This window comes from Ursus maritimus, unplaced genomic scaffold (genome assembly GCF_017311325.1).
Source record: "Ursus maritimus isolate PB19 unplaced genomic scaffold, ASM1731132v1 scaffold_26, whole genome shotgun sequence".
Taxonomy (NCBI): domain Eukaryota; kingdom Metazoa; phylum Chordata; class Mammalia; order Carnivora; family Ursidae; genus Ursus; species Ursus maritimus.
Window position 1 is genome coordinate 4,712,068 of NW_024425119.1, and position 27,378 is coordinate 4,739,445.

The 27,378-nt window shown below is 49.7% G+C and overlaps 1 protein-coding gene across 4 annotated transcripts in view; it reads right to left on the minus strand.

Annotated features, from left to right (window-relative positions):
- CRACR2A (calcium release activated channel regulator 2A) overlaps positions 1 to 27,378 on the minus strand; it is a 130,975-nt gene that overhangs the window by 53,599 nt on the left and 49,998 nt on the right. For 3 of the 4 annotated variants that reach the window (XM_040642051.1, XM_040642052.1, XM_040642054.1), the window contains exons 4-7: positions 24,456 to 24,664; positions 16,518 to 16,629; positions 15,199 to 15,406; positions 11,570 to 11,716 (exon numbers count right to left, since the gene is read on the minus strand). In XM_040642051.1, coding sequence (XP_040497985.1) covers positions 11,570 to 11,716; positions 15,199 to 15,406; positions 16,518 to 16,629; positions 24,456 to 24,629 — 641 coding nt within the window. In that variant the 5' untranslated portion in view covers positions 24,630 to 24,664. The remainder of the gene's footprint in view (positions 1 to 11,569; positions 11,717 to 15,198; positions 15,407 to 16,517; positions 16,630 to 24,455; positions 24,665 to 27,378) is intronic. The other variant, XM_040642053.1, reaches the window with a different exon arrangement.

Here is a 27,378-nt window from a genome sequence, read left to right on the forward strand (position 1 = left end):
GGAAGAATAAACATAGTTAAAATGTCTATGCTACCCAGAGCAATCTACACTTTCAATGCTATCCCGATCAAAATACCAATGACATTTTTCAAAGAACTGGAACAAACAGCCCTTAAATTTGTGTGGAACCAGAAAAGGACCCGAATTGCCAAGGAATTGTTGAAAAGGAAAAACAAAGCTGGGGGCATCACATTGCTGGATTTCAAGCTGTACTACAAAGCTGTGATCACAAAGACAGCATGGTACTGGCACAAAAACAGACACATAGACCAATGGAACAGAATAGAGAACCCAGAAATGGACCCTCGGCTCTTTGGGCAACTAATCTTTGATAAAGCAGGAAAAAACATCCGGTGGAAAAAAGACAGTCTCTTCAATAAATGGTGCTAGGAAAATTGGACAGCTACATGCAAAAGAATGAAACTTGACCGCTCTCTCACACCATACACAAAGATAAACTCCAAATGGATGAAAGACCTCGATGTGAGACAGGAATCCATCAAAATCATAGAGGAGAACATAGGCAGCAACCTCTTAGACATGGGCCACAGCAACTTTTTTCATGACAGATCTCTAAAGGCAAGAGAAACAAAAGAAAAAATGAACTTGTGGGACTTCATCAAGATAAAAAGCTTCTGCACAGCCAAGGAAACAGTCAAAAAAGCTAAGAGGCAGCCCACGGAATGGGAGAAGATATTTGCAAATGACACTACAGATAAAAGACTAGTATCCAGGATCTACAATGAACTTCTCAAACTCAATACACAAGAAACAAATAAACAAGTCAAAAAATGGGCAGAAGATATGAACAGACACTTTTCCAATGAAGACATACAAATGGGTAACAGACACATGAAAAAATGTTCAAAATCATTAGCCATCAGGGAAATTCCAATCAAAACCACACTAAGATACCACCTTACACCAGTTAGACTGGCAAAAATTGACAAGGCAGGAAACAACAAATGTTGGAGAGGACGTGGAGAAAGGGGATCCCTCCTACATTGTTGGTGGGAATGCAAGTTGGTACAGCCACTCTGGAAAACAGTGTGGAGGTCCCTTAAAAAGTTAAAAATTGAGCTACCTTTTGATCCAACCATTGCACTACTGGGTATTTACCCCAAAGATACAGACGTAATGAAGAGAAGGGCCATATGCACCCCAATGTTCATAGCAGCATTGTCCACAATAGCTAAATCGTGGAAGAGCTGAGATGCCCTTCAACAGATGACTGGATTAAGAAGTTGTGGTCCGTATATACATTGGAATATTACTCAGCCATCAAAAAGAACGATTTCTCAACATTTACTGTAACATGGACGGGACTGGAGGAGATAATGCTAAGTGAAATAAGTCAAGCAGAGAAAGACAATTATCATATGGTTTCACTAATTTATGGAACATAAGAAGTAGGAAGATCGGTAGGGGAAGAAAGGGATAAAGAAAGAGGGGGTAATCAGAAGGGGGAATGAAACATGAGAGACTATGGACTCTGAGAAACAAACTGAGGGCGTCAGAGGGGAGGGGGTGGGGGAATAGGATAAACTGGTGATGGGTATTAAGGAGAGCACGTATTGCATGGTGCACTGGGTGTTATACGCAAGTAATGAATCATGGAACTTTACATCAAAAACTAGGGATGTACTGTATGGTGACTAACATAATATAATAAAAAATATTATTAAATTTAAAAAAAGAAGAGTTTTTATTTTTATTTTTTAAGATTTTCGTTATTTATTAGAGAGAGGGAGAAAGAGAGCATGAGCAGGAGGGGCAGAGGGAGAGAGAGAGAAGCAGACTCCCCACTGAGCACAAAACCGGATGCAGGCTCAATCCCAGGACCCTGAGATTATGACCTGAGCCAAAGTCAAGCACTTAACCAACTGAGCCACCCAGGTGCCCCTAAAAGAGTATTTTTAATATAAAAACTACTGATTTCTGGTTTATTATATTAGTAAAAAAATATATACTGGTAAGGTATCTACTTCTTGGAATCTATGAACCTTTCCTGTGTAATCAAAAACATTACCACTTTTTGCATAACTTCCAGGAGAAGAATGTGTATTCTACTTGCAGGGCACAGAACTCTATATTTATCTCTTAAATTAAGGTTCCTGGTTGATAGTTTTAAATATTTTACATACTTACAGTACTTTTTGCATGACTAATGTCTTGTTTTTATCAAATTTTCTTTGTTTTTCTAAAAGTTTTTGCCTTACCTATTTTGCTGCTATGTTATTTGATGCCTAAAAGTTTATTTCTATTCTACCTTCTTTATTGATGGAACTTTTTTTATTACTACAAAATATTCTTCCTTCTCTCCCTTTGTTCATGCCATTGGTAAAAATATTGAAAAAGACTAAGACAGCAATCTGTAATAGAGCTCTCTGAGCTATTAGTACCATGTGGGCATAAATATTCAACCTATCTTCTATTAGCCATTCTTAAAACACTCCCCCACAACCCAAGGCAGTGTTTATTTAATTATTCCCTTGTCTGCTATCTGTGCCTAGTCATTTTGAGCTATAGGGGGAGGAGGGACAAGAATAGGGAGAGAAAGAGACATGAGCTCTCAGTGAGACAGAGAAACAAATGTAGGAAGGAGGCAGCAGAGTAGTCATGAGCACCAACGCTTATCCTCACTTTCTTGCTCTTTCAGTATAATGGCTGGATAATGCCTCTAGCATATTCTAGTATAGTCTAGGTTATAACCTGCTGACACCTATGGTTGGCTCAGAATTCCTTAGACCCAGAGTTAAAAGGCCTTGGTTCAGATCCTGATCCTGACATTTACAAGCTTTGCAGCCTTAGACAAGTCCCACGTCCTCAGTAACCCTGAGGTTTTCTGTATCTGGAAAATTAGATAGCAATACCTACTTTAGGGGTGCCTTGGGTGGCTCAGTCGTTAAGCGTCTGCCTTTGGCTCAGGGCATGATCCCAGCAGTCTGGGATCTAGCTCCACATCAGGCTCCTCTGCAGGGAGCCTGCGTCTTCCTCCCACTCCCCCTGCTTGTGTTCCCTCTCTCGCTGGCTGTGTCTCTCTCTGTCAAATAAATAAATAAAATCTTTTAAAAAAATACCTACTTTAGAGTGAAGTTGTGAGGTTTAAATAAGATAATGCATGTGGAGGTATTTAGCACAATATGTAGCTGATAGAATGCATTTAATAAATTCTAAATAAATGAGTTCTCTGATTCTCCAGGGGCTTGTGGACCCCTTTTTAAGAGTTGCTGCTTTATAATTCCTTCAGATTTCAGCCAAGGGGCAAGCAGAAGTAGGGGAATCATGCATGTGTGAGAATGGGGAAACATAAGGAACAGAAGACTTGGGGAAGGACAAAACCTGAGGTGGCTCAGAAGAGAAGACTACGTGTGGAAAGAGACAGCCGTAACATCACCATCAAGTATTGGTTAAGCCCTTTGTAAAGTAACACTCTGGGTAAAATAATTTAAACCAATGGGATGGGCTCTGTACACCAGGATTTTAGCATCTAAGAACACCAAGTCCAGTGCTAACATGGCATGGAGGAAAGGAACAGATGGAAGGAGCCACATACCAAGCAGCAGACCCCACCCCACTGTGCCTCCCTGGCTCTGGCTGATAGGAACTCTGACCACAGAGCCCTACCTTGAGGGAAACGGACAAAGCCCCCTACTCCAGTAGTGGGGAGGATGGTAGAGTTATCACGGGAAAAGTTAAGAGAGGCTGAGTCCAGAAAAGGGAGATTTTCAACAGTGAAGGGAAGAAACAACAATTATATACTGAGGATGCCATAGGGCAGTGATGGATCTGAAAGAACGAGTCCTATTGAAAGCCAGGAAGAAAGGCCCAAGTCCAGCTTAGTGGATAGAATGGCATCAAGGGTGTCTGACTGTTGCAGACACCTGCTCTCTAAAGGAGAACTGTAAGCATGTGCATGATACTGGAGATTTAGGATGGGATGTGTGGGAAGGGAGTACGGGTAGAGATACAGTGATTCTCATGTAAACACAAGGCTTAGTTCTGAGAGGCCTTTACAGATTATTTGCAGCGAACTGGAAGGTGAGATGTAGTTAGCAATAACTTACCCTGCCAGGTTCCCACAGGGACTGTAAAAATTAATTAACCTTCACAAAGTGATTTGCACACAGAGAGTTAAGGTACCACACTGGAGTAAAGCATTAATGCTCAGTACCACTGGGGTTCCAGCTAATGACAAACAAGCCACAGCCTTCCTGCTAAAGAGTATTGCTTAGTCAAAATATCCTCCTCCTGTTTCCTGTTTCCTTTTTGCCTTCATTTGGGAAAAGAATCCGTTCAGATTTCAGAGGGTCTCAGAAGGTCATCTGGTCAACCTAGGTTCTAGGCAGGGGTATGCCAAAATCATTTCAGGAAAAAAAAAAAAGTTCCTTCCTTCCCCAAATGAAGGTGCAGTCTTGACCTTGGACAAATGGCATTTTTCTACATTTTATTTTATTTTAATTTTTTTAAAGATTTTATTTATTTATTTGACAGAGAGAGAAACAGCCAGCAAAAGAGGGAACACAGGCAGGGGGAGTGGGAGAGGAAGAAGCAGGTTCCCGGTAGAGGAGCCTGATGTGGGGCTCGATCCCAGGACTCTGGGATCACGCCCTGAGCCAAAGGCAGACACTTAACGACTAAGCCACCCAGGCGCCCCTCTACATTTTAGATAAATTACAGAAGCTTGAACTCAAGGCAGAGCTTAGAAATGCCTCTGGCCTTGGAGAGTAATTATCCTGGTTTCATGTGTTTCCATGTGGGCAGGCAGTGGTCTGATCATGTCTCCTAGTTTGCACAATCTGGCTAAAAGCAGATGTGAAGAGAGGAAGAATCCACCCCCTCCCCATCAGAGACTGGGCTTAAAAAGCTCATGTATTCCCAACATCCTTGTTTTGCACGTGAAGAAAATGAGGGTCACAGCAAGGAGTGACCAGTCTGTGGGCACCCAGATACCCATGGTCTGAGTACAGGGGAGAACCCAGGCCTTGACTCCCAGTCTCATGTTCCATCCACCACACCACTGTGTCTTCCCAAGCATTGTAAGTGCTCACACTGGGAACTCCATACATTTGTGTTCAGGATTGTCAACAGTCCAAATCCCATCCGGAGTCTATCAATTGTGGAGCCGAGCAGGAACTGAAGCAAGGAATGAGGCCGAAGGGCAGCCCCACCAGGGCTAGAGAGGGCCAAGATCGCCAGAAGCACCTGATCCCTTGTCCCGTCTCCTCCACCCTCACCCCATGTGCACTGAGCACAGAGTGAAGACCCTGGGCCTGAAAAGTCTGCTATTTGCCAGAGAAGAAAATGGAAGCATGTTCAGGCTCAGCCTGCGTGGTGGCTGGGACAAGAATGGTACAAGAGGGATTCTGACTCACTGCTGCCCCCTGCCACTTTCTTCAGGCAGCTGCAGGCTCCAGACAGCAAAGAGAAGCTCTTCCTAGAAAAGTCCTGTTTGGGGTTTTCTTGTTCCCCTGAAATCAGTCTCTCTCAGTCTCTCTAATTGCCTCCCTATCTCTGTCTCTGTCTGTCTCTGCCTCACACCCACGCACATGCATGCACACGTACCCACCCCTGCCCCATGACTGGGGTAGAGCTGAATGAAAGGAAAACATAAGAGTTTGTATAAAATTCTGCAAGGACTGTATAATCGCCAATTGGACTTTCAAGATGGATGGTTTCTCCCTAATTAGATTCTACCGCCTTGTATAAAACAACTTTGCAGCTTTATCCCATCCTATAAAGCAACTCATTTTTCATTAGTCGGGTTTACAAATCATGTCCATGGTGTACACAGAGCACAGATAGTCCTCACCTTTCAATTTCCTTCAGATAACACTGTGTTTCTGCCTGATGGTAACATACCAATAAAACAGGAGGCTGATTGAGCCATAGCATCATTACTTAAAGCCCTCACCAAAAACTTCTTATCCTCACCCTAAGAACAAGACTAAAATTCCAGACTGGAAGGGCACTGGCGTGTACCTCTTGCAGACGGATTTATTCTGGAAGAACAGGCTAGAGCAGCATTTCTCAAAGTGCGGCTGTGGCCTGCCTGCGTCAAACCCACAGGGATGTGCGCTAAGATGTGCATTCTTGCGCTCCCTCCCCAAGACATACTGATTTAAACTCTCTGGGGAAGAGACCTAGGAATCTACCTCTTAACCAAGATCCTCTGCTAATTCTGAAGCAAGCTAACATCAAGAACCACACAGCTAAGATCCTTCGCAGGTGGAATGCAAGGGCCACCTGCCATATATATGATGCCTCATTTGTGGCCCTATCTAGAGACAAGGCCAAGTTAATGGTAACCCTCCTCCCCCGAAGATTCTCATGTCTCTGCAGCTTCACATTACAGAATCCCAATTCTCAGGCTTGTGGCAAGGCAGCCAGGATCATAGATAGGCTGCCTGTCAGACTGTAAGACACGTTCCCTCCTGGTCTGGATAGCATCCCAGAGCCCGGGGAGATCACTCTAGACAGAAAGTGCCTGAATAGTGGCTGGGCAGGAGCTGCAATTTAAGGGCCCCCAGGCTCCCAGGAAACTGCCTGAGGCCTGGCTCAGCTGGACAAGAAAGACTGTGCCGATGAGGAACTGATTCCAACAAGGCCCTGGGGAGTGCTGCTGAGTTTGTCAAAACCAAGTGTGGTCCCCCAGTGATGTGAAGCAGGCAGCCTGGGGGTCTTCCCAGGATACTGAGCTGCAGATACTGAGCGGGCAGAGCACAGCCCACGCCTACCTTTGATCTAGAAAGCACTTTTCTTCCAAAGCTCAAAGCACTCTCCAGACACCACCTATTCATCCCTACCCCCAGCCTCAGGTGTAGATCCTGGTAAAGAACCCAACCAGGCCCATGTATCCAGCAGATGCCAACTCTGGTCAAAAGCCAGCCTCCCAGGGCTCCTGGGTGGCTCAGTCAGTTAAGCATCTGACTCTTGATTTCGGCTCAGGTCATGATCTCAGGGTTGTGAGATTGAGCCCCACGTCAGGCTCCACACTGGGCGGAGAGCCTGCTTGTGATTCTCTCTCTCTCTCCCCCTCTGCCCCTCCCCCACCTACTCTCTCTCACTCACTCTCACAGAAGAAAAACAAATGTCAGAATCTCTCAGGATAGTTTATAAATGCAGCCTTCGAGTCCCCACCCCAGACCAAATGAATCTGCCTGCCTGGGATGGGACCTCAGCATCCGCTAGTGATTTCAGCAAAAAGGTCTGAATCTGCTGCGGCCTCCAGACAGTATCGCTCTACATCCCCTGGAGAGCTGAAGCTTGTTTTGTTTTGTTTTTTCTTCCAGGAAAAGATCATTGGAAAGATGCTTTCCATGGCAATGGAATCTATAATTCTTTTTTTTTTTTTAAGGTTTTATTTATTTGAAAGAGTGAGCGAGCATGAATGGGGGGCGGGGGGGAGAAGCAGGCTCCCCGTTGAGCAGGGAGTCCGATGTGGGGCTCCATCCCTAGACTCCAGGATCATGACCCGAGCCGAAGGCAGACGCGTAACTGACTGAGCCACCCAGGGGTCCCCAGGAATCTGTAATTCTGATGGCCAGAGGGTCTTCCTGAGCCTAAACTATCTCCATCCCCCTAAATGTAAAGTTCTCTGAGCTTCTGTGCAGTGAACACAAGGAGCACAGCTCCAGTACAGTCTAGCCTCCTCTTCCTGGGTGAGATGTGGACGATCCTCCAGGTTCTGAAGCTCAGCAGGAGAACTGGGCTTTAGCCCGAGCTTCCTGCATTTGACCTCGTCCCCACCATGTGCCATGGGGCTGTGGCCACTTCCCAGTGGACACAAAACAGAGTCAAACATCGTACCCAGGATTCTGACCCAGCTTCCACCCAGAGACTGAGTGCTCCCAGACTGGCTTCTTTCCCCTATTCTCACTATGCAGGTAAAACCAAAACAAAACCAAACAATCCAGGGCAGTGAGGGAAGGAGGGCCCCCAAGGCTGGTCTCTGGACGGGAGCTATCAGGAGCCTTCCCCAGGCACTCGGGCCCACTGCACGCTCCTCCCCCGCAGGACCTGGAGAGAACCTGAAGGAAGCTGGGGCGGACCTGGTTCACTCACGCAGCAAATCTCTAACCCTGTGGGGCAGGACCCCCAGCCCCCAGCAATCCCATTTTCTCTGGGCTCCACAGGAGAAAGAAACGAGATGTGTGGTGTGGAAAAGGAGCTGGAAACCAAAGCCCCTTCTGCCAGTGGCAATGCTGTCTGGTGTTTCATCCGTGTGGGAACTCTCGGCTTGGCTTTGTGGGTACAAGCTCGACCTTATCAGCATGATCCTAAACTCCTCAAAGATGGTGACTCTGAGTTCTATTTGCTCAACTCAGAGCTGGGCCCAGGGTAGGGCTTGTCACAGGCCAGCAAGAGTAACTGCACTGGGTTCCCGGGGGCCTAGCCAGGCTGGACGCCCAGCAGCAATGACGAGAGCCATGTCTGGGACAGGTACTCATTCCCCAGGTGGAGGTGAAATGTCACACCCAGCACTGAAAAGCCAGGTGGTGGAGGAGCCCCGGAGATGTTCAGACAGTTCTCAGGACCTCCCCCCCGCACTCCAGCCTGAATCGGGCCATTCCTGAGAGCTTCCTTCTCCTCCCCCTCCCCGATGCCTGGACACACACAGCCCCAAACTCCCCAACTCATCTCCTAGAAGATGTCTCGAGTCACTTAACTTCACCCTGAGTTGTTTGTCAAGACTCCCTTTTAAATATCCAAATGTTCAGGGTTTCCAGCTTCTTCCTTGACTGCTGAGCTCTGAGGACCCTTACAGATCATCTGGTCCAGTCATAACCCAGAAGTGGGATGTGACCAGCCTTTTTGTTTCCTTAATAGAAGACAAGAGAATAAAAGCAACTCTAATAGACAGTGTCAGAGTCTGTCCCATGTAATAAGGGTGAGCTCCACTTCAGGAAATTTTCAGTTACGCACACATCGAAGTGTATGGGAGTTGCAAAGCCAAATGCATTTCTTCTAATGAGTCACAATCACAAAAAGGTTTGACAAACACCAAGCCCACTTTCTCACGTTGCCAGTAAGGAAACTGACTCACAGAGAAGTAAAGCTAGTCGCCTGTGGTCACACAGCTGGTCAGTGGCAGTGCCTGGGCCAGAGCTCAGGTTTCTCCTGCCTCCTATTTTAGTGCTCTGCTCACGACACCCTGCAAGGTCTCTGGTTTTGAACCCAGAGAACACCCCTGGAGTGGGACTGGCCAGGGAGCCCCAGGAATTGTCAGTCCCACCACAGCTGCCCAGCCAGGAGTGGGCGTCCATCAGCTGGGCCAGGGCAGGTGTACCCGGCGGGGATACCGACAGAGGATGGGTACGGAGGGCTGGAACCTACGGCAGAGCTGGTTCTGCACATGCAGCCAACAGTGGCCTTGACTTTCACCTCAAGAACCTTTTAGTAATCACTAAATTGGGGCAAAGCACTAAAAGAGGCCACTTTAGGATGACTTCAAGGACTCACCGGCTCTGAAACAAGTCAAGAGCACGGCTCTCTCCCTGTGGGAGTGCAGGCCAGCAGAGGCACCCTGCAGTGAAGATTCCAGCCGTGAGCTGGGTCACTGCCTGCCCGTTCAGAACGTGACCACTCTCACCCTCCTCGGATGAAAGAGTACCCTCCTTTCCGTGACGTGCTACCTGACTGTGTCTCCTCTGACGCTGGGGTCAGAGGAAAGTGGGGGTGCAGGAAGGGTCAGAAACGGATACTGGCCCTCATTTTACAGGTGAGAAAACCAAGGCTCACAGAGGCCAGGCAACCTGAGCAAGGTCACAGAGCTAGCCGGTTAGAGAGCCACACGGCACTTAAACGCAGAGCGGATTCCCAGCTCCCCACTTCTCCAATCACACACAAAGCACCTGGACATCATCTTGTTACAATGCAGACTCAGCAGGGGTATGGGAGGCTTGAGATTCTGCATTCCTAAGAAATTTCCAGGCCATGCCAAGGCTGCTGGCTCTACACCACATTGTCTGGAGGGATGAAGGGATCTCTGAAGTTCACCACTGCTTGTATCAAGGCTCAAACTCTCCACTTTCACCAGCAAATCCTCTAAAACTGACAAACAAACTTATTTAAAATAATAAGGGTTATTGTTTTAACATGCATCAAATATATATTTTGTTATCATCCCTATCTTACGCATAAGGAAGCTGAGACTCAGATAGGTTGGGTAGCTTAGCCTGAGTCACACAGCTATTAAGCGGCAGAGCCAAGATGCAAACTCAGATCTGTCCTGACTCACAGCTTAATCAGCTAAAAGCTGTGCAGAACTATACCCTCAACCCTTGCTTTCTCTGAGCCTGGGGAGCCTCTCCCCGGAGTGCTCATGGTACTCCTCCAGCCAAACCGTGTTTTCCCCAGCAGTACTCGGCCACAACTTTCTCATAACTCAGGCTCCTAAAGGTCCTTTTTTCCAGACCTGCATACACCCAACAGACCCCCAACAAGTTCTTTTTAGAGTTGATCTGGGGGAGGTATGAGAATGCAAAGGAGCTCAGGGCAATGTGTGGGTAGCTGATCGACACGGTAAGACACGTGGTGATCTCCTTCTAAATCAGGGCTTGCATGCTCTCACCAAGGCCATGTCAGCGGAGGCCCTGAAGTCTAGCAGCCTGGACTCTGAAGCCCTGCCCCCAGGAGGCGGTGCTAGGCACCAGGAGTTTTGCAAGGAAGGGCTCATGGGCTGTGTTGGAACCATCGAGGACTCCCGCGCAGGGAGTGACCTCTGGGTGGGGACGAGGGCGCATGGCAGAATTACTGGGAGGACCTCTTCGGGGCGCTTCCAAGTGCTACCCAGACCCAGCCCTGCCTTTTGGCAACCCCTTCAGGATGGTGAACCATCCTTAGTTACACCACACTTCACCATCTGCGAGCTCCCTGCTGTAACGTGCATGTGATGACAATGGACACGCGCAGCACCCATTCCCGCAGGTGGATGAACACCTACCCAGCTGGCCCCACGTCTGTGGCACCAGGCTGACTCCAGCTGGCTTCAGGTCCAGAGCTCACCTTGCTGGGGCTGCCTCCTCCAAGCAGAGGAGGAGTGCCAGAAACCACTAATGACTGCAGAGGCCCTGGTGGCCAGGAAGCAGCAGGACAGATGTGAGGCTGGAACGCTCCACAGGGTGGTCGGGAGGGGACTCAGGGGGGCCCAGGGCTGGTCTGCAGTTCGGAGGTAGGCCCGGGATGTCAGGGCCTCACTGTCTAGAGGCAAGCAGAGTGGTTTTCCAACCAGTCTCGGGTGCTGGGCTATCTCACTCTGAACGCTGGCTCTGCCACTTACAAGCTCTATGTCCCGGGGCTTGTCATTCACCCTTCAGGACCTCGGTGTCTTTATCTATAAAATGTGCATAATAGTGAATGGTCCAAATGAGCCGGTGTATATATTTGAATAGTGCCTAGCATATGGTTAGGGCCTGATTCATGTGAGCAAGGGCTTAAAAATATATATTCTATGACAGCCACGGGTCCCAGTCCCCACTCTGGCAGACCGTGGCAGGGAGGCAGCCCGGAATGAGCAAGCGTACTTCTCACACATGTGTTCAGCGAATGGAGGAGTCTGGGTACCTACTTTTTCAGGGCACATTCCAGTTCGTTCTTCTCCTCATGAGCCTCTTGGAGCTGGGAGAGGGTCCTGGTCAGGAAATCCTCGAAGGTGGAGAGTAAGTGAGGTTTGTCCTTCTTCAGCTGCAGCCAGAGTTGCTTGATATCACTTTCACTACAAGAGAAAGGGGGGCATTACTGTCCGCGAGCGGGAACACCATGGTTCCCAGATGTGAAGCTGACAGCCAGAACGTCATGGTCACGATCATGACGGCGTGCCTCGCATTTATTGAGTGCTGGCTATATGCTACTCTGCTCATATCAGCTTCTTTGACCCTCACGGTAACTTATGAGGCTGGTGGTCTACTAACCCCCAGAAGAGGGTGAAGTGAGCTGTCTCAGATTCCTCGGCTGGCAAATGACAGAGTCAAGAGTCAAACTCAGGGCTGCCTGGCTCCTGGGTTGACCTCCTTCACCCCGCAGTCCATTGCTTCCACTCTCCGTTTTTTCCCGATGGGCCGGTGCTGCTGGGCAGGCACCGCCACGTGCTAGGAGCATCTAAGAATGTCAGGAAGAGGAAAGGAGGGCAGGAGCCTGGTGCATGTGAGGACAAATGCTGTGGAGCTAAAGGAGAGAGCCTGTCGCCCCGGGAAGGACGGTCCTCATAGCTGAGAGGTAAAGACATGCCATCTGATGGATGACAGAAAGCAATTGTCACCGTGGGGAATGGAAGAGAATACGCAGCACCCCACTGGGGCCCAGTGGCACTGGGAATGACTGACAGGCGGAAGGAAGGGAAGGAGCAAATCTGTGAGATGCGTGTGCACACACGGAATGACAAATAGAAAGTTGGCAGGGGCACAGGCAGGTAGAGAGACAAAGACACAGAGCGACATGCCCAGGGCTCCCCTTCCCCAGCCCCACCCCTGGCTATCAGGCACACGGGCAGGTGTGCACCGCAGAGCGACAGAGACACGCGGGGCCACACTGATCGGGGACAGGAGGAAGAAGGCGGTGGCGCACACGTGGACCGTGCTCTCCCTCTCTGGAGAAACTCGTACATGTACGGCCAGCCATCACAAGGAGCCCGAGAGCAATCTGATCTGCAACCCCTTAAATTCTAAAACCACGATGATGTGAGGGTAGCTATAACCGGGAAACTGCAGGATAAAGAATAAAATCCTCTGTTCTTGTGTTACAAGTACTATATTTGAGCAACTGGCCTCAGAAGTGCTGTTTGCCAGCACCAGGTTAGCAATGGGCCTGGGCCACAGAGAGTGCTCTCTGCACCAGCACAGGGAGGCCCACTGAGAAGGGAACTACCTCTGGTTGGTTATCAGATCGTCCACCCACCGCCCCTTCTTCCTTCCTTCCCGTGCTATCCTCCAACTCGTCTGGACCACTCCTCCACCCATCACCCAACGAGTACCTCTCATCTGTTGGAACCCAGTGCCGAGATGACATGAGTGATCCCAGAAACAAGGGAAGGGAGGGAGGAGCTTCCCCGTTCCCAGAGTGAGTTCCATTCCCCCCTCCCCCATAGAACACGCTATGGCAGTCCACTTTGCTGTACTGTAGATACAATGGAGATGGTACAACGGGTTCAGAGATATAAGGGTCCCAGAGACATATACAATGGCCTCCCGTGATCGGGGCAGACTGCTCTTCTCATGAAATACATGCATTATAAATCAAGGTCCAGCTTGCTAGCCTTGGTCTGTCTGTTCACATCTACCATGTTCCTGCTGGGACGGCCAATTGGCTAGGGCCTCCAGTGAGATGTGCAGACCCACCGACCCTCTTCCAAAGCTCTCTGAACCACTTCGTCATGGCCACATCACCACCCCCTCAGATTTCTGGAGAAGGGACAAATCTGTCAATTCTTGATGAAAAATAAGCCAAGACCCATAAGCTGCCAAGTCACTCAGCCAATCGGACCACTGGGAAAAGCTGGGAGTCCAGACATCCGGTCTAATGCTTCTGCTCCTCGTGGACGGGTGTAGGGGTGTAGGACTAGATGGGATTCTGGGAGGTCAGCTGACCCATCTGCCTGCTTCCAGAACAACACACAAGCCATCCTGAGGAGTGAATCTCTGAAGACCTCCGAAGTCTTCACAGCCTCCTTCATGTCCTTCTCCGGGGCCCAGTGGTCATACCATTCTCCTCGTGCTGCAACACCAGCTGCCACCTGCCGTTCAGCTTCCATGGGGATGGAGGGTTCTGGCCACCATCTTCCGCATGTCGATTCCTGTGACTGCCCTCGAAACCTTCCCTGAGCCTTCTCTTCCCCAGGATGCCTCATGCTGGCTCAGTTCCTCACAGGCCTCTGACATAGGCCCTCCGAGGAACATCGGGTGAACTCTGTTTTGAGAGCCCTGCCGGGAAGAGGGCTGCCCCAGAAACGACAGGTGGGTGAACAGGTGCCTCTCTTTCATGACAGTGCCATGGCTCGTCCACACTGCTCTCTCCTCCTGCTCCTCCAGGAGGAGGCTTCACAGGGTCACTAGCAGGGGTCCCTAGGGTCTGGCCTCTTGTCCTCAGAGAAGCTGAGTCGGGTCTCTGAGTACCACACCTCCCACCCACCTGCCCCTGCTGTCACCACTGTCCCCGGGGCAGGCACACTGCCCATACCACGGCCTCTCACCGGCTCTCTCCCAGGCCTCTGCCTGTCCTTTCTCAGCTCTGCCGCAGGCTACCAAATCGTTTGCTCAAAACTCCACCGAACTGCAGGCTCCTGCTTTGGCCTGCATGTTGTGTGCAGGCACCTCCCTTCCTGCCACTTCTTTATCATCCTCAACTGCAGTTCCTTCTCCCCCCAAGCTCGGGACGCATCAGCTCCCATCATTAGGCCATTCCTGCTCCTGCAACACACACCCGACCCAAGACCGAGAGGCCCAGAAATGGAAAGGCAAAAGGCAATGGGGAAAGGGAGAAGAACAGTATTCCATGTTTTTTTAGGCCACTGGTTTCTACCAGCTGCAACCTCACTTTTTATTTTATTTTATCCTATTTTTATGTCATTTCGTTGCATTTTAAATGTCAGATACATTTTGGAAAAAAAATGGGGGTATTATGTTTTATTTGAAGTTCCAGCCATCTGAAATTTTCAGCTAGTTGCTGATTATCCAAGTGGTGGGCTGGTAGAAACTGGTTCATTTCCCGCCTCAGCTTCCCGACAGGTTTGGTTTGGCTCAGGGACACAGTGTGCCAATGCCTCCCCGTGAGGTGCCTCTGCGAGGAGCACACCACTGTGGGGCGGGCTGCGATGCCCTGCTGTGCCGGAGGCCCAGGGCTGGCTCCGGGGGGAGGGGGAAATGCTGGTGAGCTGACAGGGACGGGAACCTCAGCAAAACCCTCCAGGCCCGGCCTGGCCCTCTGCTGCACAGCAATCCTCAGGGAGCCAAGCGCTGTGCTGATACCGTATGGTAGGCCTGAGGAGCGTGGGAGGGTAGGGGCGTCACAGTGTTTCCCATGAGAAAATGCAAAAAGCAGAGACAAGTGTCTGCCAAGGGCAGGCTGTACGGAGCAAGTCTTCTAGCGGGCAGCCCAGAACCTGGGGCCTGGCTGAGCACTTCACAAACACTGATGTTGCACAGGGCAGACGAAGGGGTGGCTCTGAGGCGGGGCTCCATCCCCCCAGTCACTCTCTCCACTTACTCTTCAAAAACCTTTTGAGCTCCAAATTTGTCCATCAGCATTTGGAACTGGGTCTCCTCATCGTCATCCATGTCGCCCACCTGCTCTTCCCCTCTGGACTGATACACCTTCTCTTCCTGGAGCCGGGCCACCTGTTCACCTGCATCTTCCTGACCTGGCTTATTCTGGCTGAAGAAGAAGTGACCTGAGGGACACACGGCACAAGGATCTGCATCGGGCAATCAGTAAATACTCACCCAGGAAGACCCTACCAGTCTCAGCTGCCAGGAATCATGCGAGGCTCATCTGAGAGGAGAAAAGGGGAACCACCCCCCCCCAGCAAACATTTTTGGACACCATCTCCCGGATTTGGGGACTTTGTCACTTCCATGAGATTCTGCGAGATGCTAGAACCTGGGAAAGGTGGAAGGGATGGCACCTTTGTGGTTCTTGAACCTTTCAAGTCTGGCTTAGAGAACATCTCTTCACTGATTTCCTCTCTATACAGAAGCCTCCCTCCATCGACCTCCAGCAGCAGCCTGACTGTGCTCCGTGACACCATCTAGTCATTCCCACCACCAGGATCAGGGTGCTTCGCATTTACAAGCGACTCAACAATTTCAGATGAGCCTTCTCCATACTCACACTGCCTGTAACATACAGCAACCTGTCTTACGCTCTGGAGGCAATTACAGGCTCCTGGAGATCAGGAAGAGCCTCAGATGCTTCTAAACCAACTACACAGCACTTCGTGTGAGGCAGATGTGTGGTACAACGTGCCTGCTGACCCCGCCTGCTCTGATCAATATCTGATCTGACGGTGCATCTGCTTTCTTTACCTTGTTCACGAATCTCTGTTCTCCTTCCTCCTGGGTACCTTCAGAACGACTGGTCTACTCAAACACTCTAGAAATTCCTCTGATAGCGGGTTCCCCTCAACCTGGAAGACTCTGCCAGACCCAGGTTGAAATGAACCATGCAGCCATTCCCCTGGGTTGTGCACTGGTATCATGGGGAGGAAAGGAGATGTAGAGGCTGGAAACCTCATCTTGGCTCCCCCTTTTATGCCAAGGCCTCTACCCAAGCTTTCCTGCATTCCCCTTGCCCTTCTCAGGTTGGAGAGGATCTGGCCGTGACGATGTAGTGGGAATGGAGAGAACAGTAGTGTGAACAGCTACACGGACACAGAAAAGAGGCCCAAGTAATCCAAAGCCTGGAAACTTCTGGAGGTCAGGGAAGCTTGGGCTACACAGACCCGCAGATCTGGTGGGGGACGCGTGCACCTTACATAGCTGTAGGTGGGTGCATGCCCTGGGGCCCTAGCACCCATCAGAACTTACTAAATCCACTGGTGAACTCCTCTGGCGTCAGAAAGCCATTGCCGTCAGCATCCAGGGCATCAAACACATCCTCCAGGTCCTCCAGGCTGAGGGGCAACTCCTCATGGAGCCTCTGAAAACAATCCAGACGGCCCTGGTCAACACTCAGATCATCACGGAGGGCTATCCAGGGACTGCAGAGCTTTCTGCCAAAAATGTCTAGAGTTGTCCCTGTCCTACCAAAGACCCCTTTACCATCCTTCTCCCTCCTTTGAATGTTACAGCACTGACTATTTGTTGGGTGCCTACTAATGTGCTAGACAGTTTCCTAGGAGACTTAGTTATCAATATATTTATAAACGTGCATATTTGTATTTAATTCTCATGACAATCCTTTAGGTGGGCATTATTACCCCCACTTTATAGATGAAGGGTGAGGTTCAAGTTCCCTGCCCGAAGGTCACCTCACCAGTAAGTAACAATGCCAGGAGTCAATCCAGGTCTGACTCCAAAGCTGGCCCTCTTCACAACCATAGAGAATGGAAACTGTACACGACTGACTCCTGTTGTAGGATAATAGCTGCACGACATGGTGGCGTCAGGTTAAATGAGAGAGCACACATAAAGAACACGGCCCAGTGCCATGGCCAATAAAAGGTAGTAGGGAGGCAGAGACAGAGAGACAGAGCGATCCACTGACCCACCAAGGCCATTCAGCGAGTGAATGACAGAGGAGTGAGGTTTCAGTCAGTCTTCCCTGCTCTCCCCAAACCACGCACCCACCCCCGCCCCCGCCATGGTAGCTCCCCTGCTAAGATGCAGGCAGAGCTCACACTCTCAGAAGCTTTCCCTGATGGAGGCTGCTCAGTATCTTTGGGCCCCAGCACCACACTGGTCAGTTTCTGTGGACACACGTTTTGATCCTTTAGCTCTGAGGGGATGCTGCATAAGCCCCCTTCTTCCGTGTAAGTGACCCACACCTATCACTCCAGGCTGTGCCCCCCACTTCTGCTCCCCACTGGCTCTCAACTAATTCCCGAAAAGATGTTAACTGCCACGGCTTAAGGTATCAATCCCCCCCGAGGCACCTGGGTGGCACAGCGGTTGGGCGTCAGCCTTCGGCTCAGGGCGTGATCCCGGCGTTATGGGATCGAGCCCCACGTCAGGCTCCTCCGCTATGAGCCTGCTTCTTCCTCTCCCACTCCCCCTGCTTGTGTTCCCTCTCTAGCTGGCTGTCTCTATCTCTGTCGAATAAATAAATAAAATCTTTAAAAAAAAAAAAAAGGTATCAATCCCCCCAAGAGCATGTGTGTTCTTAAGGGGAGTTGGATAAGATGGTGTGCAAGGAAGTTATAAATCAACACTGAACCGAGTCTTGGCCTGACTAGGACCACACAGGATGGGAGGGCACGGACCAGCTGCTGGGATGGGGAGCCAGTGGCTGAGTTCCTGATGCTTCCCTCTGGCCTTCTGCCTTATGTGCTGTGTCCCCAGGCCAAGGCTGATTTGCATCGTTGAAGCAAGTGTTCTCTTACACCCTAATAATCTAAGTCTCCAAATGAGGACTCCCCAGTGGAGTTCATTATAGCCCAGCTGACCCTCTCCTTTCCTCCCTGTTACCTAAGGGACAACTGCACGAAATTGTGGGTGTGCAAGTGGCTGACAGCTGAAGACGAGGAACACGGGGCTGTAGGAAGGAAGGTATCTACCCATCCGAACAATGACAACGAGCTGGCAGGTGTGAAAGCCCATAACATAACTTGCAAGAACACTTGGCTTGATCCTATGGCAATCTTCCTGCTGATAAGCCATAAAGTTTAATTTGGCAGGTCGTGCATTAAGGGAGACTGTGATGCATTACAAAGTGGAAAGATAGGATGATGTGGAAGCCATTTAGAAGAACTGAATTAAATATGAATAAGCTTTTTAGAAAGGAAGGGAGTGAGAGTGTGTGCAAGGAGTCTAGAAGCGCATCTGCTTAGCACACAGAAGAATCTCGGGCTTATCAACAATCCATAAACCAGCTGTCTCAGAAGCCACAGTAAGAGAATGTGGGGTGAGGAGTGAGTCGATTTTGCAAGGAGGAAGCCTATTAGCTCCATCGGAAACCAAAGGCATCACAGGGGAGGTCGAGTGAAAACCCGAGCGACTCTGGCCCATTCCTCGGGGTAATCCTCCCTCCCTCCCCGCTGTCAGCCTGGGATCGCTGGCTCTTATCTGTGGTGTGCCTCACACAGCGCTGGAGCTAGAAATGGGCTGCAAGGGGGCTGCAGAGGTTGGTGGGACCCTCAACTTGCCTTTCCCAAAACCACCCTATGTGTGGGGACCTCTCCTCTTGTTAGCTGTCAAATCCCACCTTTAGGCTCCATTCTTGAATCTAACACAAATCCTCCACCACCGAATCCCAGCCTCTCTGGTCTACAACGCAAGCTGGTTTCCTCTTTCTGTTGTCAGCGAACCTGGGGAAAGCAATATTAGCTCCTCCCCATAGTTTTACTCTTCCTGTCCCGGCAAATTAGTACTGCGTGCTCCTTCAGCCTTCTCTGCGGCCTGCACCACGCCAGATGTGTTAACCTCTCTTCGTTGGCCCTACTTGAAAAATCCTTCATTCTTAATAACCATAATCATCTCTTATTTATCTCTGTTCTCAGGGCCTGCAGAGCCACGTAAAACCAACTCATTCTGGTCTTGTCTTGTGGGCACCTGGTGCTGTCTACATTTTCAACTAAGTGAGGTAAGCAGAGTGAAGGGGGGACGAGATGATTCATTTCACCAATCCGCTAGCCTGCAAGGCTCCAGATTTGCCTAAAGTCACAGTGGAGACCAGCGCTGGGATTGAAGAGCTGATTTCCCATTCAGGGCTTCAGCTATAGTCAAATGGTCCTCTGCCAAGTTCTCTCTAGAATTCCCTCCTGGGCATTACCATTCCCGCCTACCCCCCGACCACCAAAAGTCTCTCTGGCCAGCAGCACCACGTCCTAGCCTTCCAGAGATCCTGTTTCACTTGCACATCCTGTTTCACTTCCACGCCCATCTGGAAGGGCAGGCGGGGGAAGAAGGAGCAATGGGGAAGAAGTCAGATCGCCCTCTTCATGCCCCATGCCCCCGGAGCTCTGTGAAACCCCACCACTCTTTGAAGGCCTGCCTCCCTCCACTGCCATCAAGCTGGCTCTGAATTCCTGCCTCATTCAGGCTCGGCAGCCCCCGGGGCAAGCCAGCTGTGCAGGTCCCCCAAAACACATTTCTTTCTTTCATCGGTCTCACAACAGCTCATATTTTATATACTGATAGATGCGATTAGTTGATGAATGTCTGCTCCTTCAGTGGACTGGAAGCTCTGAGACAGGGACCCCGTTCATTTTCATTCACCATCATGTTCCCAGATAGCTCAGTGCTGACCGACAAAGAGTATTCAGATACTTGTTGAATGAATGAATAAATAACTGAGTGGCTAAGAGTGATGGCAGGAGACCCTGAACTCTTACCTAGGGAGCACTGGTCTGGACCTCTCAGGCTCCCCATTCGGACCAGCACACCTGCTGATTCTCAGCAAGGTCTTACAGACTGGACACTTTCCAGGACCTGAAACAGGAAGCAATCCTGTAGCAGCAGTGCCGAGGGCTGGGACCCCCAGAACCACAGAGCAATGCTGTTTTCAGCTAGACATCAGCCAGACCCCTCTACCTTCCTGGTCACCAACCAGTAGCATGCCTCATGCAGCTGACAGTGAATGGGTGCACAGCTTCCAACACGTCCATGGAAAACTCATTAAAGAGAAAACCAGAGGCGCCTGGGTGGCTCAGTCGGTTGGGCGTCTGCCTTTGGCCCAGGTCATGATCCCAGGGTCCTGGGATTGAGCCCCACATCAGGCTCCTTGGGCTGCTTCTCCCTCTCCCTCTGCCTGCGGCTACCCCTGCTTGTGCTCTCTCTCTCTCTCTGTCAAATAGATAAATAAAATCTTAAAAAAAAAAAAAAAGGACAGATACTGTGTCATCCCACTTATATGAGGAACTTAGAATAGTCAAATTCATAGAGACAGAAAGTAGAATGGTGGTTGCCAGGGGCTGCAGGCAGGAGGCAATGGGAGTTAGTGTTTAATGGGTACCGAGTTTCCATTTTGGAAGATACTAACAGTTCTAGAGATGATGGTGGTGATGGTTGCATAACAACAGGAATGTACTTAATGCCACTGAGCTGTATACTTATAAATGGTTCAGATGGTAAATTTTATGTGTATTTTGCCACAATTTAAAAAATCACAGTGTGGAGGACATCGAGGACTGAGATAAGACATGGGGTGTGAGTCCCCATCCCCCACTCCCAACACACACACACACACACACACACACACACACACACACACACACAGATATTTATGGAGGGATTTCCAGGTCCCCGTCTCAGGGCCAAGTGCTCTATGTGCATACATTCATTTAATTCTCTTCTAACGCGGGAGGCACTATAAATAATTCACAGATGAGGAACTGTGGCCTAGGGCCTAGAGACACACAAATTCACATGCTACCAAGTTGCAGATTCAGGGTTAAAATTCGGTTCAATTTGCTACAAAAATCCTAGAAAGTCTTGTTAACCTAAACCAGGAATCATCTAACTTTTTCTGTGAAGGACTGGATAGTACGTATTTTAGGCTGTGCAGGCCCCTTGGTCCTTGTCACAGCGCTTCAGCTCTGCCGCTGTAGCCCGAAGCTGCCAGGGACACTTTCTAAATGAAGGAGCACAGCTGCGTTCCAATAAAACTTTATTTGCACAAATAGGCACTATTTGGTTGGTTTGTCAACTCTAGATGATTCTTAACAGCTTGGCTAGTCTACGAACTCTAAGCAGTGTTGGGAGGCAGGTGCTTGGCATTGGTAGGTATTCATTTCACTCTGAAAAATCAAGGAAATGGGGTTTTTGAGGCTCTAGGTTTCTTCAGAGAGATCTCCGGCCCATGCTGACACCATCTCCCTCTCTGGGCTGAAGGAGTTCCTTTCATGCCCTTCCAGCTTGGCTTCTCATGTCTCTCTGTCCCTTGGAGGCAGGACTGACTTCCTCTTGGGGCCCTCAGCCCCATGACTCTGCTTGTCTAGAGGACTGCACCAGACATCACCCCACAAAGCAGTCTTCACCTCATTTCTGCCTGGAGTGATCGCCATGAAACCCAGAGAGGTTCCTCGTGGAGGGCAGAGTGAGGTCTGAGGGGCCATGGCTGGAGCTGAGGTTTCTCAGCTGCTTACGGTCTGTTCACACAGGTTGGTCCTGCCATCCGCCGACCCTATAGGAGAATGTCTGCACATGGAGCCCAAGCATAGGGCCTGCGCCCCTGCCCTCAGTGCGGCCTGCTTGGGTTCCTCCACGTTTCTCCAGGGTCCCCAGAGGAAAAAGCTTCTCCCAGACCCTGCTCCTTCCCTTCTGCGGTCCCTGCTCTAGGGGGGTGCTTAACTGTCTCATTCCTTTTCCAAAAGGAGAGCAAGACCCTCCCCACCGTCTTATTCTAACTCTGCTTCTCCACCCGCCCCTTCCAGCCCTTAGGTTTGCCCTGCCATGTGGCTTACGGCCTCTCCTCCCTTGAGAGCCATTCCCTGCTTCAAAGGGCCTTTCCTGGGGGCTGAATCTGTGTGCCCGTGCACCTTCTGAGCTCTTCTCCTTCCGGTTCCCATGAGGCTGGGCTGGCAGCTGAGGGTGAGCAAGGCGATGGCAGCCGGGTGTGAGGAGCTGACCACCCACCAAAGCAGCTCTGTGAGGGAGTGACGAGCAACAGACAGATGTCTGTAGGTTCTGCCCGGGACAAGCAAGGGGCACGTGGGGTTTCCACAGAGAGCCCAGGGCTGGCTATGAGTGGGTTACTCATACTCCACTTACCTCTTTCCAGCCCATCTTCCCCCAGACAGGACCAGGGAAAGCAGCAAAGACAGTGCTAAGTGCTCTGGATGGCCCTTTCTCAGCCTAAAGAATGAAAACTTCCAAAGCTTCACTGTCCACAGGTACACAGAAGCTTCAGGAAAAAAGGAGCTGGTAGAAGCAAATGTCACGGATGCCGCAGCATCTACCAGGTAGGATGTCTACCCCCTCTCCTCCTGCCTGGGTCGGAGCGAGGACTGAGGAGGAACGCAGCTGAGGTGCTATCTCTGGAACCCGACGTGAGGACCCCTCCCGGGTCTAATACGTACGCTGTCGTATAACTGATACCTTAAATTCACCGTGGCTCTTCCTCCCTTCATGAAAGAGTGGGCTTCAGAGACGGTTAATTGGGATCTATACAGAGCAGAGGTGCTGAGTTGCACCACGCTGTGGCCCAGAGTTGACCCTCGGTAAATGTGAACTCCCTTTTCTCTTCAGAAGGGATGGTCAAGCGTTAAGCACACCGTGAAAACCGCCGCCACCAACCACCCCTACCGCAGACCTACAAAGGACAATTACGAAGTTCACAGACAGGGTGGCTCCAAGGTTTCCTCAAAGTGCACTGAGTCTAGCCTTCCTTGGGGAGTGCGACTTGGGAAATGAGTGTCCATGACAGAAATGAACTGGGCGGTCAACTACAAGGGTGTTCCAAGCTCACTTGCGGGCTAAGCGGGCCCTGTCCTTCAGGTCTTTTCCCTCAATTTGTGCAGCTACTGTACAGTGGAAGAGCTCTGGGAACACCCCAAGCCTGAAAACACCATCCTCTGGGGCCGGGCAGAGAAAGACCTGCCACCTTTCAGCCAGGTCACAAGGCTCCGCTCTTCACAGGTCCCACATGCAAGCCCACACGGGGCTGGTGCCCACCAAGGTCTACAGTCCCCTGCCCAACCTTAGTGTATTCTGAAAAGCCTAATTTAAGAAAAGAGAACTTGACCATTGCAAGACTTCCCTTCCAACTGCTCGGCTATGTATTTCCCCGAAATGCTCTTGACAAAGTGAATGATGGATAGGCTGCAGAAGGGTTGCTCCCAGCATGTTCTGGTTGAAGACACATTTTATTTACTCACGTCAGATGAAATCATTAGGGACCTAAGTGAGACCCCGGGAGGAAGCCTTCGACACGAATGGTGGAAAGGCACTAGACCAGGGGGTGGCAAAACTAGGCCCCTGGGTTATACATCGGACCCACCACCGGTTTTTTATGGACAGTGAACTAAGAATAGCTTTTACATTTTTAATAATTTTTTATTCAAGTATAATTAACATACCATGTATCAGTTTCAGGTGTACAATATAATGGTAAATGTTTGAAAAAAAGCAGAAGAAGAATATTTGGTGGCACACAAAAATCATACAAAATTCAAATTTCAGTGTCCATAAATAAAGTTTTATCAGAACGGAGCTGAGCTCATCTGTTTACATGCTGCCTGTGGCCCTCGACCGGCAACATGGTGGTGAGCAGTCGTGGTGGTGCACGTGGCCCACGGGACCTCAAATCCTTATTCTCCAGCCTGTTATAGAGAGTTTGCTGAGCCCTGCGCTAGGCAATGGTGTGCACTGGGTTCTGCAGTCTCTCTCTCGGGACATAATGACAAGGGGTTGAGTGCGGTCAGGTGTGAGGGCGAGGAACAGAGAAGAGGAGCTCCAGAAGTGCCTTTCTCTCCGGCTGTTGGCACCTGCCACTGGGCCTGCTTGGAAGGCACACACAGCACCCTGGCAGAGCTTGGGGCTCTGTGGTGAAGCCACACACTGGCGCCTTTCTACTTTGTCCCAGAAGGTTCTTGCCATGTCTTACTCAAGTCCCTTATATCGCTATTGCCATTTTCCACAGTCCTGGGAGTTACTGAGTCAGAGAGGGGAAACAATCTCTGAGTTTGACGGCAAGCAAAGGCCAGAAAGGGAACGAACCCAGGAAATCTGGCTCCCAGTAGAGTTCGGGCTGACCCCTCCTTCCAGGGAAGAGTAGATAGCATCTTTTTCTGCCCCCAGTGGGGTAGGTCCTATCCCAAGACAGGAAGACCCATGCCATTTGGCATTCTAGGTGGGGAGGCCTCTTACCTGCATGTCCCTCCTGGCGATGAAGCCCTTGCCTTCTGTGTCGCAGGTCTGAAAGAATTCCCGTGCCTTGTTCCGCATGGCCAGCTCCAGGGGACCCAGGCAGTCCCCGCTCTCCTTTGGACCCTGGCCAGGTCTCTGGGGTCTAGGGACCACTCTCCTGTCAGGGGTAGCCATCTGGGTTAGTCAATATCTTCAAGTCTTTGCGGAACCTGAACGCAGAAGATGAGAGAGACAAGTGGGTGTGGTGTGGATGGAATGAGGTGTGCCTGGCCTCTCTTAGCAACCACCTCCTCATTAGCAGAAGGTCAGGACAAGGGGAAATGTGCTGTGATCAATAATAGATCAGCCAGCCCATCAAAGAAAGAAGAGGGGGGAAAAACCCAGACATTTCCAGATTGAAAAGAGGTGGGTAGAAGAAGCCTAAAAACGACTTCTCCCCATTTAAACTAACAGCAACAAGGCAGATCCTGATAGACCAGCTACGACTCATTGAGTGTTTACTCGGAGGCACGCACCATGCCTTGGTCTCCTATATACATTTTCTCGTTTATTTCGCACATCCTTCTGAGATAGATATTATCATCGTCATGTTATTGATGTTCAGAGATTGGAGTGACTTGACCAAGGCCAAACAGCAAGCTAATTTAAAAATGGAGATTTAAATCCGAATTCATCGAACTTGTCTTGGCTCTTTATCCTCCATTGTCCAGGCACTTCAGCATTCCCAAGGGTGGAGAGCCCTCCTCACTCAGATGCAGCATCTCCTAGGTCATTCACAATCGACAAGTTCTTGGTGAGCTCTTAGCTCATGCTGCAGACCTCTGCGGGGCCCAGGAGCCTGCAGATGAGAGCGGATGGATGGAGGGAGGTGCGCCAGGGCCTCAAGGAGCTTCCTGTTCTACTGGACTTGCCAGGCCAACACAGATTCACAAAGCATATGCACTGATCTTATTTGGAAAGCCCTTCCAGGAGTTTTTTCAGAGGGTGCATTGTGATGTGATGCTATGGAAGAAAGTCTGCAGAAACCCGCCTCTAGTCTGGACTCTGCTGCTACTTTAGTGACCTTGAACAAGTCGGTACCTGTCTGGTCTTGGTTTCCTCATCTGTGTAATGACAAGACTGGACCTATTTGTCTTTAAGGTCCCTTCTACCTCTGACTGTCTGTAAGTCTATGAAATTTCAACAGAAGAAATTGTTATTAACAAAAAAATTGGGTTAATGTGATGAAAGGTAGTATCAAAATCCTTGGAGTTTTTTATTTGAAGACTTTTTGGAAGTAGGCTAGGTCCACATTTTCAGTATATGACAGTATTTGAATGTTAAAATATAGATACACACTATAATGCATTTTGGGGAAATGCAGAAAATGAAGTTCTAAATCATATCTCCTGTGCCATGCTCAGAAAAAAGGTGGAAAATCACTGTATCAGCAGGTGAATTTGTCTGATTAACAGAGCCCAGGGTTCTGGCTCAGTTACATTGTAAGTCCAAAGTAATCTATGATTTCAGCCAACATTTTCCACCTGCCAGATGTGTCGGGAGCTGTGGGCCCAGAACTAGAAGACCACCCCCGGCCTTAGGAATGCACTCTGTGTAACAGAGCCCTGACAAGGTACAGCAGACTTCACCTCCTCACTCCACTTGGGTGGGACAATGGGCCCCCATCTGACTCCTCCGACAAGGCCCTCCCTCCAGAATCGAGTGTTTCTCTTCATCCCTACGTAGTGTGAACTCGCCATTACCTAATCGTAGACAGATTTAACATTTCTACTCTCTCTTCCCCAAAGAGAACTAACTGCCTTAGTTATAAGTCCCAAGAGAGTGGGGGCTGTTTCTGCACAGCTTATGTGCATTGCCCGGAACATCTATGTGCAACTCTGAGCTTAGGAATGGCTTTGGGATAATAACAGTGGTAACATCTGAGCGTCCATAAATGCACAGTGTGAGCAGAACTGTCTGTGTCTTCCTGCTACCTAGCCAGGACTGTCTCAAGGTCTCTGCCCTCCAGGAGCCCCTACCCCATTCCCACCTGCTCTTCCCAGAAGACTGGACTAATAACACCTGTCATTCCTTGAGGGTTTGCTCTTGTCAGCCCCCTAACATACTTCATTCTGATAGAACCTGATAGCCCCCTGTTAGGTAAGCATGATTAGGATTCCCATCATACAGAGGAGGAAACTGAGTTTAGGAAAGGTTAAGCAACTTGGATCAAGGTCTAGTATAGTTAGAGACCTTATGTACTATACCGTATCGCCTTCCTATCATGGGTCCCAACTGTGGGCTTACTCTTAATGGTCTACTAATCACCAACAGATAATAGCCTAAGTCACCTTCCAGAGGCATATTCATCATTTTAACATTATCATTCATTCATTCATTCATTCATTCATTCATTCATTCTCATCTATCAGTTACCCTTTAGCAGGCTCTAAGCTAACACTGAAAAATGCAAACCTGAATAAGACATGATCCCCACTGTTAATGAATGAGCCTCAAATGGTGGGATTTTACTTATGGTAACTGGCAGTAAAGGAGGGTATTTTGGGTTAGGTCCGACCTCCTTTCCCTCAAAATAGACTATATAGCAATCAACGACTGCTGACCACTTATGTGAGCTTAAGCCTCTGAGCCATTCTGGGCCAGGCAATTAGGAGAGATGATCTCTCAGTTCTGGGTCTGACTTTTTCTGGCTCTCTGCCTTCCTGACCCATGTCACAGGTGATGGGAGAGAGCCAATCTAGTAGTTCTAAAGCAGCCAGCTATGAGCAACTGCCAGATAGGCACCATGTCTTATTTGATGTTAACCCCAGTTCCTAGCCCAGAATATAGTATATAGTCAGTGCTCATTGTCTGTTGAATAAAAGAAGACCAATTTTTGGCTGAATTCTTTGCAGGGAAGCCTAAAAACATTTGTATTTCAATC